The sequence below is a fragment of the Neurospora tetraspora genome, assembly GCF_033439725.1.
Source record: "Neurospora tetraspora strain CBS 560.94 chromosome Unknown B0H65scaffold_1, whole genome shotgun sequence".
Lineage (NCBI taxonomy): Eukaryota > Fungi > Ascomycota > Sordariomycetes > Sordariales > Sordariaceae > Neurospora > Neurospora tetraspora.
The window spans coordinates 204,615-217,433 of record NW_026944383.1 but is presented as its reverse complement, the minus strand read 5'-3'; the positions used below and the strand labels follow the sequence as shown (position 1 = coordinate 217,433).

The 12,819-nt window shown below is 52.7% G+C and overlaps 5 protein-coding genes across 5 annotated transcripts; 2 read left to right on the top strand and 3 right to left on the bottom strand.

The window, feature by feature from the left end:
* Positions 1-748: 748 nt before the first annotated feature.
* Positions 749-2,231, top strand: B0H65DRAFT_504272 (Acetokinase family-domain-containing protein; the record flags this gene model as incomplete). Its single annotated transcript, XM_062827896.1, has 2 exons — positions 749-1,584; positions 1,679-2,231. The coding sequence occupies 2 exons, from the start codon at positions 749-751 to the stop codon at positions 2,229-2,231; spliced, it is 1,389 nt and encodes a 462-aa protein (XP_062685511.1).
* Positions 2,232-3,512: 1,281 nt separating this feature from the next.
* On the bottom strand, positions 3,513-4,617 carry B0H65DRAFT_1372 (uncharacterized protein). Its single transcript, XM_062820892.1, has one exon. The coding sequence runs from the start codon at positions 4,495-4,497 to the stop codon at positions 3,634-3,636; it is 864 nt and encodes a 287-aa protein (XP_062685510.1). The 5' UTR covers positions 4,498-4,617; the 3' UTR covers positions 3,513-3,633.
* A 2,759-nt stretch (positions 4,618-7,376) lies between these two features.
* B0H65DRAFT_417387 (uncharacterized protein) lies at positions 7,377-7,871 on the bottom strand (the record flags this gene model as incomplete). Its single annotated transcript, XM_062824085.1, has 2 exons — positions 7,377-7,539; positions 7,792-7,871. Coding segments are annotated over 2 exons (243 nt in total), but the record flags the coding sequence as incomplete, so codon positions are not given.
* A 31-nt stretch (positions 7,872-7,902) lies between these two features.
* On the top strand, positions 7,903-8,725 carry B0H65DRAFT_504270 (uncharacterized protein; the record flags this gene model as incomplete). The annotated part of the gene is made up of 3 exons (XM_062827895.1): positions 7,903-8,086; positions 8,216-8,314; positions 8,676-8,725. 3 exons carry the CDS (start codon positions 7,903-7,905, stop codon positions 8,723-8,725), a joined length of 333 nt encoding a protein of 110 aa, XP_062685508.1.
* Positions 8,726-9,742: 1,017 nt separating this feature from the next.
* On the bottom strand, positions 9,743-10,361 carry B0H65DRAFT_1337 (uncharacterized protein). The gene is made up of 2 exons (XM_062820840.1): positions 9,873-10,361; positions 9,743-9,806 (listed from the first exon to the last, which is right to left on the bottom strand). The coding sequence occupies exon 1, from the start codon at positions 10,258-10,260 to the stop codon at positions 9,943-9,945; it is 318 nt and encodes a 105-aa protein (XP_062685507.1). The 5' UTR covers positions 10,261-10,361; the 3' UTR covers positions 9,743-9,806; positions 9,873-9,942.
* Between the last annotated feature and the right edge of the window lie 2,458 nt (positions 10,362-12,819).

Genomic DNA, 12,819 nt, shown 5'->3' with positions numbered 1-12,819 from the left:
ATCCATTATCTCGGAATCACCCAACAACATAAGAAAAATAAGCTTAAAAAGGTAAAAGCAACTCATGTCAAAGTCAAAGCCTGGGGTAGGTGGAGCTAAACTGAAATTGGAGCATAAGACGAACCGCCTAGGCGGGTAGGGCTGCACTAGCAAAAGCACCAACCCCTGATTTGGGTGATGTCAACCAAAATTTTGGTGCGGGGAACAGCATGGGATTCCCCACTTTCTCCGCACGAGCTCCCGTCGACGTCATGCAACTCTTCAGACCGAAGACGGTCAGCTAGGTATCAGACCACTTTACTACCCCACCACACCCAACCTTGGCTCGTACCCCTCGTCTGATGGTTCAGCATAGGAGCCCAAGAGCGATCTGTCGGCCCCTTTATGCCACTTCATCCAATCATGGAAGAAGCAAGAGATGCCAAACATCATGCCTTGTTGGGCCGGGGACGTTGGTGTAGCGGGCCGTCAATCCTTCCTCTATCTAGACGAGCCGAACCAAGCACTATGACATGTCGTCGTGGTCGACAGACAAGGAAGGGGGGCCGCTAGAGCTCTTCAGCTCTCAAATTAAGGCTGTAATAAGAGGCCATTCTCACTCACCGGCTAACCCGTTGTCACCATGTTTCTCAACCCGTCTCACCATCCTCACGTGTCTCCCTACCTTGGCGATACCACGACGACGACCTCACCAATAACCTAGGAACTAGAAAAAGCAGCAGGCACTGCACCCCCATCGTAGCCCATCATGAAGGACGTCGAAGATATTCACCGTCCGATGCTTAACAGCCTCCAGAGTACCTCAGCCAAGATGAAGAAGATTGTCCTCTCAGTCAATGCTGGGTCCTCCTCCGTCAAGATCTCAGCCTATAGCGCTCTCTTCGGCCAAGCACCTATCCAGCTTGCCGAAGCCCAAATAAGCGGCCTGACCGCACCACCTCCCACCCTTCGATACACACGGCGCGGCGAGAAGGTGATCAAGGACGAGGAAGTCAAAGACCAGAAGGTTTCCACCCAAGCCGACGCCTTCGACATCCTTCTCAAGACCCTGATTGACGACAACGGCGTCCCCGAGATCAGCAGCAAGGAGGACATCGCCTACATCTGCCACCGCATCGTCCACGGCGGCGACTTTGTGCGGCCCAAGCTGATCTCGGACGAGACCTACCACAATCTCGAGAAGCTCACCGACATGGCGCCGTTACACAACTCCACCAGCCTCGCCATCGTCCACCGTTGCATGAGCGACCTGCCCAAGACGACCCTCAACATCGCCTGCTTCGACAGCCAGTTTCACCACACCATCCCCGAACACATCCGGACGTATCCCATCAACCAGGACATTGCGCGGAGCAACCATCTGAGGAAGTACGGCTTCCACGGCATCAGCTACGCCTTTATCGCCCGCGCCACTGCCGAGTTCCTGGGAAAGAAGGTTGAAGACGTCAACATCATCGCTCTCCATCTCGGGTCTGGAGCGAGCGCGTGCGCCATCAAGGGCGGAAAGAGCCTCGATACTAGCATGGGGTTGACTCCCCTAGCTGGACTTCCTGGTGCCACGAGAAGTGGGAGTGTCGATCCTAGGTTAGTTTTTTTGTCCAATTTCTTCCACCCGCAAATTTTATCTTTCCCCCCATCTCCCCTCCAGCTAACCTGTCCCCCCCCCGCCCTCTTCCAGTCTCGTCTTCCACTACGCCAGCGACGTAGGCAAGCTCTCCCCGGCCTCCACAAAGGAACTCCACATCTCCCGCGCCGAAGAGATCCTCAACAAGGAATCCGGCTGGAAGGCCTTAACAGGCACCACCAACTTTGGCACCATCACCGCCGCTCTTGACTCCTCATCCTCTTCTTCATCCAACTTATCACAAGAAGACCTCGCCAAAATGCGTCTAGCCTTCAACCTCTTCGTCGACCGCATCTGCGGCTTCATCGGCTCCTACTACGTCTCCCTCCAAGGACAAGTCGACGCGCTCGTGTTCGCCGGCGGCATCGGCGAGAAGAGCGATCGACTAAGGGCGACCGTGGTCGAGCAGGTCGGCTGTCTTGGGTTTGGACCCGTAGATAAAGAGGCAAATGAGACGAGGGTGAAAGAGGAGTTGGATGATGATCATGCTGTTATCGAGATTGCTCCAGGGTCCAAAAGGGGGGGGCATAGGGTGTTGGTGTGCAAGACTGATGAGCAGTTTGAGATGGCGAGGGCGTGTGCGGAGGATGGGGAGTTTTGGCGATGAGATGGCGCATACTGCATTGATGGTGGATGGGGGTTTTGGTGGAGGGGGGAAAGGAAAGTTGGATATCGACGAAGAGAAGTTCGAGTCAGGAGTTCAGTTTGTTGGACATCTGCACGTTTGGAAAGTCAAGCATGTGGGAAAGCAAGCACATGCATTAACCAAACCTGCTCGAGATCCATTTTGGAAAAAGAGGGTTCAGACGAAACGAAACGCTTAGGTCTGCATACTCGCGTCTATTTCTCTCAAAGCACGTCGAGGTGCCAGCTCCAGTCCGGAATAGGTACCTACGGTACCTCTACATCTGTCTACCTACAACAGTGTGTACCTAGATGTAGGTGCAAGACCCTTTACGAACAACAGACGGGAAAACGACGACACACATCCCTACCTCGGTGCACGGCCCCCGTCTTATACGCAAGAAGGATGGAAGGGCTGCTTATCTCTACAATTCACATCCTTACTGCGTCATTTCCTATAGATTATGACCTAAATAGATATCATTTCACAGTGTCTGGTTCGCTATAAGTTTTCCCGAGGTTGTTGTCGAGAAAAGACTACTATGACATGCCCACGATGTGTTGACCCATACCAGAAGTAAAGCCTTATGATTTCGCTCCGATCGCTATTTTATTATCGCTGTCTATGTGCTGCGATGCTTCGCTATTTCACATGTCCGCTGTGGCCAGAAGTCTCATCTAATGTTTGTATATCACCATCGATCCACGGTGTCATAACAGAAGAAGCATTGTATGTATGAACAATTCGTCAAGTTTGATATCGGCCTTTCAACTATATAAGACGGCCGTGTGTATTGTGTCACCAAGAAGAGGATATCATTGCCAATTGCAACCCCTAAAATGGATAAAGAACTTGAACAGTAAAACACCAAGCCGCTCACTCCATACACCACGGCCACCATCCTGACCGATCCGTTTTTCGGATAGATGACGAGAGAAAGAAAACAAATTGCCCCAGTTTGCGCCGTACCCTAAACAAATATGCCCCTGACCCTTTCCCGTGTTGCCTAGTCCCAGTTCATGTTGATGATTGAATGCAAGAAAAAAAAGGTCTCCCCAATGCGTGTACGTGACCTCTAAATAGTAAGTGTATAATCCCAGACAGAAAAGCCTTTTTGACAGGTACCGGCCCCAATATGACATTGCATGCTTCGGCAACACAAGAGCATAAAATAAGGGTTGTTTTGTACCATTCCCCCATAGGATCCAAGACAACGGAAATGTGAGAACCCGCGTCAAAAAGCATAGCGCGCGGCGGAAACGTCATGTGTGACATCAAACACGCCTGTCAGCTGGCAGTGGCGAGACACACGATGCTCAATCCTCCGAGAAACACCGACGCAGAGCTAAAAGAAGAAAAGGGTCATATTAAGATGTAAAATTGACTAAGAAGACCCTTCTTGGCAGGCAACTGCCATAGCCAAAGCGTCTAGCCCGCTACTCGGTGTTGGCATGGCGATCGAGGGGCTCAGAAGAGGAAGGTTGAGTCCACGCATGTCCCAGGCACTCCCAACCCCAGGTGTGAGTGGTAGTGCGGCTGGGCTAGCGGCAGTGGTGACGGTTGTTACTGACGTTGTTGACTTGGATCGGGAGGACTTTCCTGAGGAAGAAGACTTGCGCTCTCCAGCTAGAGATGGTCGGGTAGAGGAGCGCGACTTGTCCTTGTAGTGTGTTTCCAGATGCTGCTTCATGTTGTCGGCCCGTGTGAACTTCTTGGTGCAGCCTTGGAACGAGCAGGGGACAGCCTTTTCGGCGGTGTGAATCTTGGAATGCCTCGAAGCGTGGCCGGATGTGGTAAAGGTCTTCTCACAGCCATGGCTGTCCCGATACCTGCACGGATACCGCTTGCCGGTCCTTTCGGTGGCCGCCGGGCTGGCAGCATCATCCTCGTAAGACATGGATCTGCTGTCGCTCATGGTACGCGGCCTCTTCGCACCAATGTAGCTGTGGGCGTCCGAGTAGTCCTCATAAGGCCGAGTATCGATAGGGTAACCCCGGCTATAGTCATAGATGGGAGTCATGGGAGAGATGGGCTCGTTGCTCATTTGAGAGTCATAGGAGTCGGATCGGAGCAGCTCTGGGGTGTTTGGCGACGACGAGATACTCCTGGTCAAGGCGGGGTGATAGGGTTGTCCAAAGCTGGATGGCGCGCGGTAAGGCATCGGCTGATACTGGACCTGGGGGGCTTTTTGAGGCTCATCATCGTTGAGGAGCTGGACAGTGTGTCCATTGGCGTCCCTGGCGAACATGATGGCGGTGGTGGTAGCAAAGTCGGATGACGGATAAAGATGGGGCGGAGACGGCCCGATAATTGTCGACTCGGCGGAAGGCGGATGATCGACGTCGGCGGAAAAGAACCGAATGGATCGCAGTAAACCAAACAGTTATAAGCTGGTGGAAAAAAGTGCTCTAGCCGAAAAGGCCCTAGCAAATTTGGGTCGTCGTTGATTTGCGTCCGTGAGGCTCACAGAAAAGGCGGTGCAATGTAGCTAAACGCTTAGGTAAAAAGGCCCGCGCTGAAAACTCTTCTCTGTCGGTTGCCGAATGTTGGGAAAAAAGCTCAAAGCTCTACCACAGATGGTTTTCCTTGGCAATGGATGGTTGATGCAGTTGGTCGGTATAGCTAGGACCGATGTCTGTATCTGTAACTGTGTGTCGTCTGTTGTTGTTGACTGGACTGGGTAACTGTATACTCCTGAGGTGCTGAGGCGGAGAAGGTCGGCGTCTGTGGACGGATGAGACGGACGGTGAGGATAGGTGAGTGGTTCTTGGACTGGGTAGCGAGCGGAAGGTGAAGACAGGAACGAAGAGGAGGAGATGCTGGATAATGAACCCTTTTTCATGAAGCGAAGGAAGGCACGGAAGGCAGGGGACAACGGGTGTTAATAAAGGGAGGCACGATGAGCTCTCGGTCGGTCGCTGGTGCGTCGCTCAGGCGGGCTGGCGGGACATCCGACATGGGAAAGTGACCGGGCGCGCTCAAACCCCATTCTCAATCCGTCTTGCATGCTGGGAACCCACTTGGCAGTCCATCGCGCAGGGGTGTGTTTCCTAGATTGTGCTATTGTTTCCTTTGGCGGACGGCCAGCGAGCGCCGCGAGGGGTGCGAAGGGGTGCGAGGGGCTGCAGGTTGAGCAGCCGCCAGGCGTGAAGATCCCTGCGAAGTGGGCAGCTACTCCCTACGGTACCTTCCAGTGTGTTCCTGAGACCGTAATCCGTCAGGTATTCCCGCAGGTACCGTCCAGGTACCCCCCGTCTCCCTCCAGCGCTGCTGAGGGCAGCACAGTACGAGGGCGCATCCCGCTAAACTACCGTCTTTAGGGCAAAGTTGGCACTGTCCCGGCCGGCCATCGTCCAGGCACTGCATCGCCGGCCCCATCATCGCATCGGCGACCATCATCGTCTGTCTCTCCACTCACTTTCCTAAGACGAGCGATGACCTGGACGAAAAACCAACGCTAGTAGGTAAAATCTTTGTGTGTATGACTCCCCGGTAAGAAGGGATTGGAAACGTACGGCAGAAACCCAAAATAGTTGTAGTACGGAAGCATATGTTTGTGCGAATATAGACATCACACTCAGGCCGCGTTTGAAATTATGCAGAAAAAAAGGAACGATGTCTGTCTGTTGTGTTTTTGTGCAATGGATCATGTCGACTCCAAGTACCGTGACAGAGCCCTGACAGAGAGGGTCTTCCCGCAGGCATATTTGGTGTTCTGTCACAGTTGCCGTAACCTAATCATTACGCTTATATTCCCGTTTCTGACAACGGGCAGGCAACCTTCGAAAAAGCCTGCACACCCCGCTTACGCCTAGGTACTCCTCCAATCCTCTCAACCCCTGGCTGATATCCCGGCGGCATGTATCGCCCTACTGTGTAGAGACCTATTCAGCCTAGCCTCGTACTGCAAAATTTATAGGTTGCCCCAGGATATACGAACTGGGAACGATGACGAAATTCTTGCTACATCTTCCCCACGACCGTTTGTCTTTCTCCGGTACGGCAATCGCTAGTAGGGCCCTGTGGACGTGGTCCTCATCTCCCGCGGCAGCGCCATATGGATACCAGCCAGGTACTATATCCCAGATAGTACGGTATGTTCCGCCCACATTCCAGGGTCCTTGGAGTTGGTGTTGTAAGAGGCCGTCCGATGTGGGCGGGTGGGTTACGGAACTTGTTCGGGTTGGATGGCTGTTGAGGATGGGATCGAAAACGAAAAAAAGGATCAGAGCTCTTTTTGGTTGAGTTGCAAAGACAGCTCCGTTAGTAAGGAAAATCCCATTTTCGGCATTGGCACCGGTACATTGCTAACTGGATCGGCTCCGGAGACACGGATAGGTGTGGCTTTGATTTGCACATCATCGTGGGGAGCGTCTAGGGGAGGAGCAGATCAGGAACATCGAGACCGCGCAAGGCCACCCGCCTGTAGCACCTCAGTACTATGCAGTCTGCTAGTGTACAAGACAACGGGCTGGCAGCAGACACACGCACGCACGGGGGCCCGGCGCCCGGGGGAAGGTATGATCCCCCGCGGGATGCCGATTGATTGGCTCCTGGCTTGCGGCTTTGGGTATCGCCAGGAAACCAGAGATGCGAGTTGGTATCTCTCTTTGCTGGAATCCGGATCCTCTCCCCTAGTTCACCCCCCGAACCCCCCAACCGGCCATGGTTGACAGGGTGATGGGCGATCATCATCGACATTTCCAAACCGAGTCAGCATCTCCTTGACAACGCCTTGTTTGGGTGCCAATAGATGCTTCACGCGTGCAGGGATAGCTTCCAACGAAACTGGGCGGCGGCAGCTTGGAATTTCGGAGGGAAATCCCATTGAGCATAGTGCAGTTCCTATATTGGGCCCTTCTGGTACACTATCACATTACAAGTTATTACCTTGGATGTAGATGGTCTAGAGCCCCCTATTGGAGTCGCCAAGGGTATCCCAGACCTCGCTGGCTGTCAAGACGACTTGGGGCTCAAAGAGGCATGCGGCTAGCGTGTCGCGCTCCGTCCCCTCCGCTCCGCGCTCCCCATCCCACGGCAACAACCGCGACGCTAGTGTACAGCTCGCGCAAAAAAAGGCCAATGTTGGGAAAGAAGATGGGATGACGTCAGTGGCAGCGTTATTTCTCATACAGGCCAAAAGCGGACACGCTTGACAATGCGGTATCTCAACAATATCGTCAATTTCCGTCTTTTCCATGCTGACACCTTCTCGTGATAGTGGGATTGGGAAGCTTCATCTGCTACCTTGGCGTGGCCATCAAGCTCCTGCACAGCACACGTAGGACCCCTGCCACACACGTTATCAATGCAGGGTTCCGTTGCTCGGAAGACAAGATGTTTGGTTACCTACCCTCAGATTCAGAAATCTCACAGTTACAAGTAGGTGAATATGCACGAAGGGAGACGGATAGAGGCAGGGAAAGACGCAGTCAAACCCAGGGCCTGAAGCTGCCAGCCAGATGTTCCCGCCTGTGTGTGTGAGTGTCTCGCAAGACCTCATAAAGTCACTGGCCTGCCCGGACCTACATACCAGACCTACATAGCCGCATCAAGCTTCTGAACCCGTTTACCCCTGAGTTTGGAGGCAGTATCCTTGGAATTTTGACTCCTGATCCCTTGTTATTGCCCAACGGTAGGGGGAATCGCCATTATGCATAATAAAAGGGATGGGAAAGTGGCTGTTGGTGCTGAGACAGATAGGCACAAGGGGAAAATCACGAGGAGCACAGCAAAGCAAAAGCCTGGTAGACGGATGGATTCATGGATGCTCGGGATCGAGCGATTTGGTAACGTGGCAGTGATAACCCCGAGATCGCGCGGCGTTGGTTGTCACGGTTGTGCCAAAAAAAATTGTCGATAATCTCGATATTCCATCCACCGTGAGCCAACATGGCAGGAGACAGCAAATACGCTACGGGATAATGGGACCGCGACTGTCTGACCCATCTCTTCCATTTCTTTAGCTTCTCAATTCCAAGATGTCGGTCTTCGGGCGGCCCAAAGAGCTAGTACCTCGATTGAGGGACGAATCCTGAATGCAGCGAGCCGACTAGGGCGACTGTGTAATCGCCCAGGGCGACTGTGTGGGGCCATACAAATCTGAAGGCTGCACGGGCCTCACCTCCAAAGCTTGGCATCAATTCTGCGCGACCAAAGTCACGACAACCGTCACCAGAAGTCTTCATTTCAACGACAACAACGAGGCTCAAAACTACCTCTTTTCGAGCGCCGAATTTCATATTCACACGCGGGGGCCTCTCGCCGGCCCCCTGCACCCCCGGAACTAACCCTAACTAACCCTAACACCTAACCCAACCGCTAACCCTAACACTAATCTTGGGGTCTTTGGGGGTGACTTACACCTTGTCTCCACACAGTCGCCCTAGACAGTTACACAGTCGCCCTAGTCACCTCGGAATGCAGTGCCGATGGGACGAGCCAATAATCGGAAAGTTACCGATCGAGGTTCCTGAACCCTGCGCCTCATGTGGAAAAGAGGCAGAGGGATGTGGTGGTTCCTGTCCGAAATGGACTCCATCGGAGCCTCAGCAACGTCTCTGCACACAGTGGGCGGATCAACTTTCTTGGCAGTCTGTATATGGCGTGTACATCACGATGGCTTCATGATGGGCACGGTACTTGTGGTCTACACGACACAGTATGCATACGTTGATGTGCTATCGAAGAATGGGGTAGACTACTCGCTGTTCAAGCAGCGAGCTGGCGATACATTCGAACTACACGTGTATAGCCGCCTCCAACAAGCTATTCACACCTCAAGGGACCTTGGCTCATATGCAGACCAACTTCAATAGCTCGTCATGTAAAAGCAGTCGAATCACGGCCGCCGCGGATCTCCTAAAGAGGAATTGACGGACAGTGTCTCGAGAGTGTGTAGGAAACCAGTAACGGAAGCCAGAGTTTCCAAGAGATATCAATGACATGCAACGGTCAGAAACAGGGAGTGAAGTGTCATGTATACTCATCCCTTACAAACGGCCAAGAGTCCATCATTCGATGGCTTTCCTGAGTTGAAGATGCGCTGCAGTCAGCGTTCGCGTAGAGGTAGTCGAAGAGGAGTTATTCTCCGGCAGAAGCTGAAATAACTACGTCGGCTATGGCTCCATTCGTACAGACATCACACAGCTGAAAACGCTCCGCGGAAGGCCTGAGGATGAGTGGTAGACGTCATTGTTGTAGCAACCATTGTTTTGTTGTCTTCATTTCCCCTCTTCTAGTGCAAAGAACTGAAGCACAGTCCGCCGTCGTCTGTCGTCCCCCTCCCGTCCGCGCGCCGTCCAAAATGTCTGTCCCCACCTACATATTCTCCGCATTTGAAAACCCCAACTCCTGGTAAGAAACGGTCGTATCTGCTAGTGCTTTGACTAGTCTCGAAAACAACAAGGACCGCCTATCTTTGATACCGCTGTATTTTTTGGCACTAAGGGAGAATTTTAGTCCTGAAAGGCTCTCCAACACTTTCTTTTTCCGATGAAAGACATGTGAAAAAAGAACTCAAGCGCAATCCTCAACCTTGCCTACACTCAAACTCGACTGATGAGAGCGAGATATCAGTCCATAATGGCTCGTCACCAAGGATGGATATAGTCAGGCACTTACACCAGGGTTCAGGGACAAAAGCTCCGGCCGTGTGAGGGGTCGTGTCGGGGGTCCAACTCTCCGCCGTCCATTAAGAAAGGTCCCAATCACACGGAAGCAACGCGATATCGCGATCATGATGAGGGTGAGAGGACTTTTCTTTTGTACTGTGCAAGTATAGCAGTACACAGTACCCCAATCCGCTCCAAAACAGACAGGGGAGTGCCTTACGAGAATGCAACCGAGAGTCCCTTTTTTTTTTTTTTCTCATGACCCTTTTGCGGCGCCTTCCACTGCAGCCGCCACGTCTCTTTGGCTCCCGTTTTAGGGCGAGGGGAAGGGTCCAAGGGATCGCAACCCCGAAAAGCCCGGACACAAGCACAGGCACATATACATACACGCGATACATACCTACACCCACTTGTGTCAAAGGTGGTCACGGTCACGGTCCCGGTCCATCAAGCACCGACTGGGCAAGGTAACATCCATGCCGTGAGCTGTCTTTCCTACATGGCAAAGTGGGAGGGCAGATACCGATACCGCATATACGTAGTCGATGCGAAAAAAAAATCCATGGGACAAAAAGCGATTCGACTTGTTCAAAAGGCGGGATGCGAGCGTCCTTTTGGGCCCCTTTGGCGTGCGCGGTTTCAAGTTTCCTTGGAACAAAACTGGGGCATCGCACATGGGCGGAAATGACGAAAGGCTCTGGGAATCGGATCCAGGGTCTTCCATCGAAGTCTGACACAGTCGGTTCCTGTCAGTGTGAGTGAAGGATGAACGCTACCACTATGACGACAGATCGAGATTTTGGGCCTGGATCGAGACCTTTTGCATCAAGACCCTGAAATGACCGGGTCCGCCACGGCAAGTACCGCTTTTTCTCACAGGATTAGATTTTACTCAACCTGCGCTAAGGCAAGCCTAACACGGGAAAGCAAGGCATGTACATAGTAGAAAATCCCACCAGTGGCAGGGCACACAATTGGCACCACAGGGCAGTCACCACCACGCAAGCACTCACTGCAAAGTGGAAGCAGCACGGCAACAGTGACAGGAAGGAACCTCCAAGGGGAGACACCACCGCTGTCACCATAGCCGAGAGACACGGACCACACACTGAATGAAAGCAACGGTCCAATAGGTCGAGCAGCCGGAGACCGCACCGAAATTTTCAATGGTTTTCTGGAACAAACCATCCATTCAGACCCCATGGTCCCATGCCTGCCTTCCTATCCACGACGATGGCACCCGGCCGACACACACCCTCATCCCGACCGACCCTTTGATGCCAACGTACCGCACCGGCTCGGCCAACAGCCTCGGGTAGACAGGTGGGAACAGGGACCAAGGGATCCGAAGCCATCCAAGCGATCCCGTAAGCAGTTACCCAATCCGGAATTGAAAACGCGCCTTTTGTTGAGATATCGAGATCTACCGTGCGTACATAGTAATATGACCCGTCAAAGTGGCTTTTGGGAAAAAAGGGTTCAGTTAAAGTACTGTGTGTATCAAATGTCGTCCTGCAAGAAAACGATAGATGAGAACGGCGCTGCTAACCCTACATCACATTTGAATCGCCGAAGAATTGATACAGATACCGCAACGGTAGATATGCTCACACACATCGGGCGCCGTTGACATCGGCCTGTCAAGACCCTGACGCCAACACGACGACAGGACCCTGAATGCCTCGTTCAGATCTCATGATGGAAGTCTAACAGCACAGTCAGCACACATCGTGCTTGCCGTTAGACCGTTGGCCGTTTGTCATGAGCAGGTACGTTCTAGTGAGTCTAAAGTCAGCCGCGCTATACATAGTAGGTAGGTACCTGACCCCATACAGTATATCCGCCTCAAACCTCTAGGAGTGGAGTTGTATCGCGATTCTCCAAAAGTCCAGAACGTTGACTTTGGACTACTTTGGACTTGGCCGAGGGACAAGCCAGCTGAACTACCAGCCTCTTACCCTCGCTTATCTCGATGCGAAGCGCAAAGAGAGCGTCTTTGGAGCTTAGCTTATAAAAAGTCTTTCTGCGCAGTGGGCTCATATCGCGAAGAGATCGTAAGATCACAACCGTACACTAACGACGCGCGCAAACAAGCAGCACCCGACAGTCAGTCATCAATACGGTATGTATGACGTACTGTAGGTGGTATCTTTGGAGTACATATCTGTACATGCATACTACTCACAGCTGTGGAAGCTCTCTGGGTTCCATCGTACATACCTGTAACCTAGGGCCAGGTCGTTGCCTTGTAGCCCTGAATAAACACATCAAGGGGCCCGATGAGGGGTGGGTACTTGGCAAAAACCAGGGACGGCGCCGTTCGGAGCAGCCTCTCCGGTTGCAGGGGCACCTTACCCATTCCAGCCGTTGCCGGATACTTGTAAGGTACTTACAGTGATGGTACTTACAGTGATGGTGCTCTCAGCTGCTTCAACTGATGCTCACCATCATCAATCTCGCTGGCGATGCGATACGCTGCAAGTGCCCTGCACTCCATGACTCTCATGCACTGCACTGGGAACCTACGCCAACTTTCAGGCAGAGAGGGGTACATATCTGGGGACATCTCATCTGCACGTTACACGGCTGGTCCCTGAAAACGGAGAGGAATGTTTGGATTCACGGTTTTGTGAAATCAAGGAGACGGGAAGCCGGAAGTGTCAGGCGGGACTGGCTTGACGGTTACCTCTGTTCAATCATTTCTCCATGCTATCCTCCGAACGATCCTGATATCAGGAGTTCACCGTGTGCTCGCACAAAACAAGGCTGCATTCCCGGACGACACCAAGCTTCAGAATCAGCATACAATTACATCCGCACGTTCGTTCATGGGCACATCATCATCAAAGTTATCGACGCAAGATTATCTGAGGGTCCTTTCCCATCGCCCAGCAACGCCTCCGGCCGATATCAGCTCTCCAAGATGAAGGGGAGCTGCGCCCAGCTCAGCCTGGAGT

Bases quoted from the DNA above. Each gene is read 5' to 3' on its own strand.
- B0H65DRAFT_1372 (XM_062820892.1), bottom strand. From the start codon at position 4,497: ATGTTCGCCAGGGACGCCAATGGACACACTGTCCAGCTCCTCAACGAT.
- B0H65DRAFT_1337 (XM_062820840.1), bottom strand. From the start codon at position 10,260: ATGTATCGCGTGTATGTATATGTGCCTGTGCTTGTGTCCGGGCTTTTC.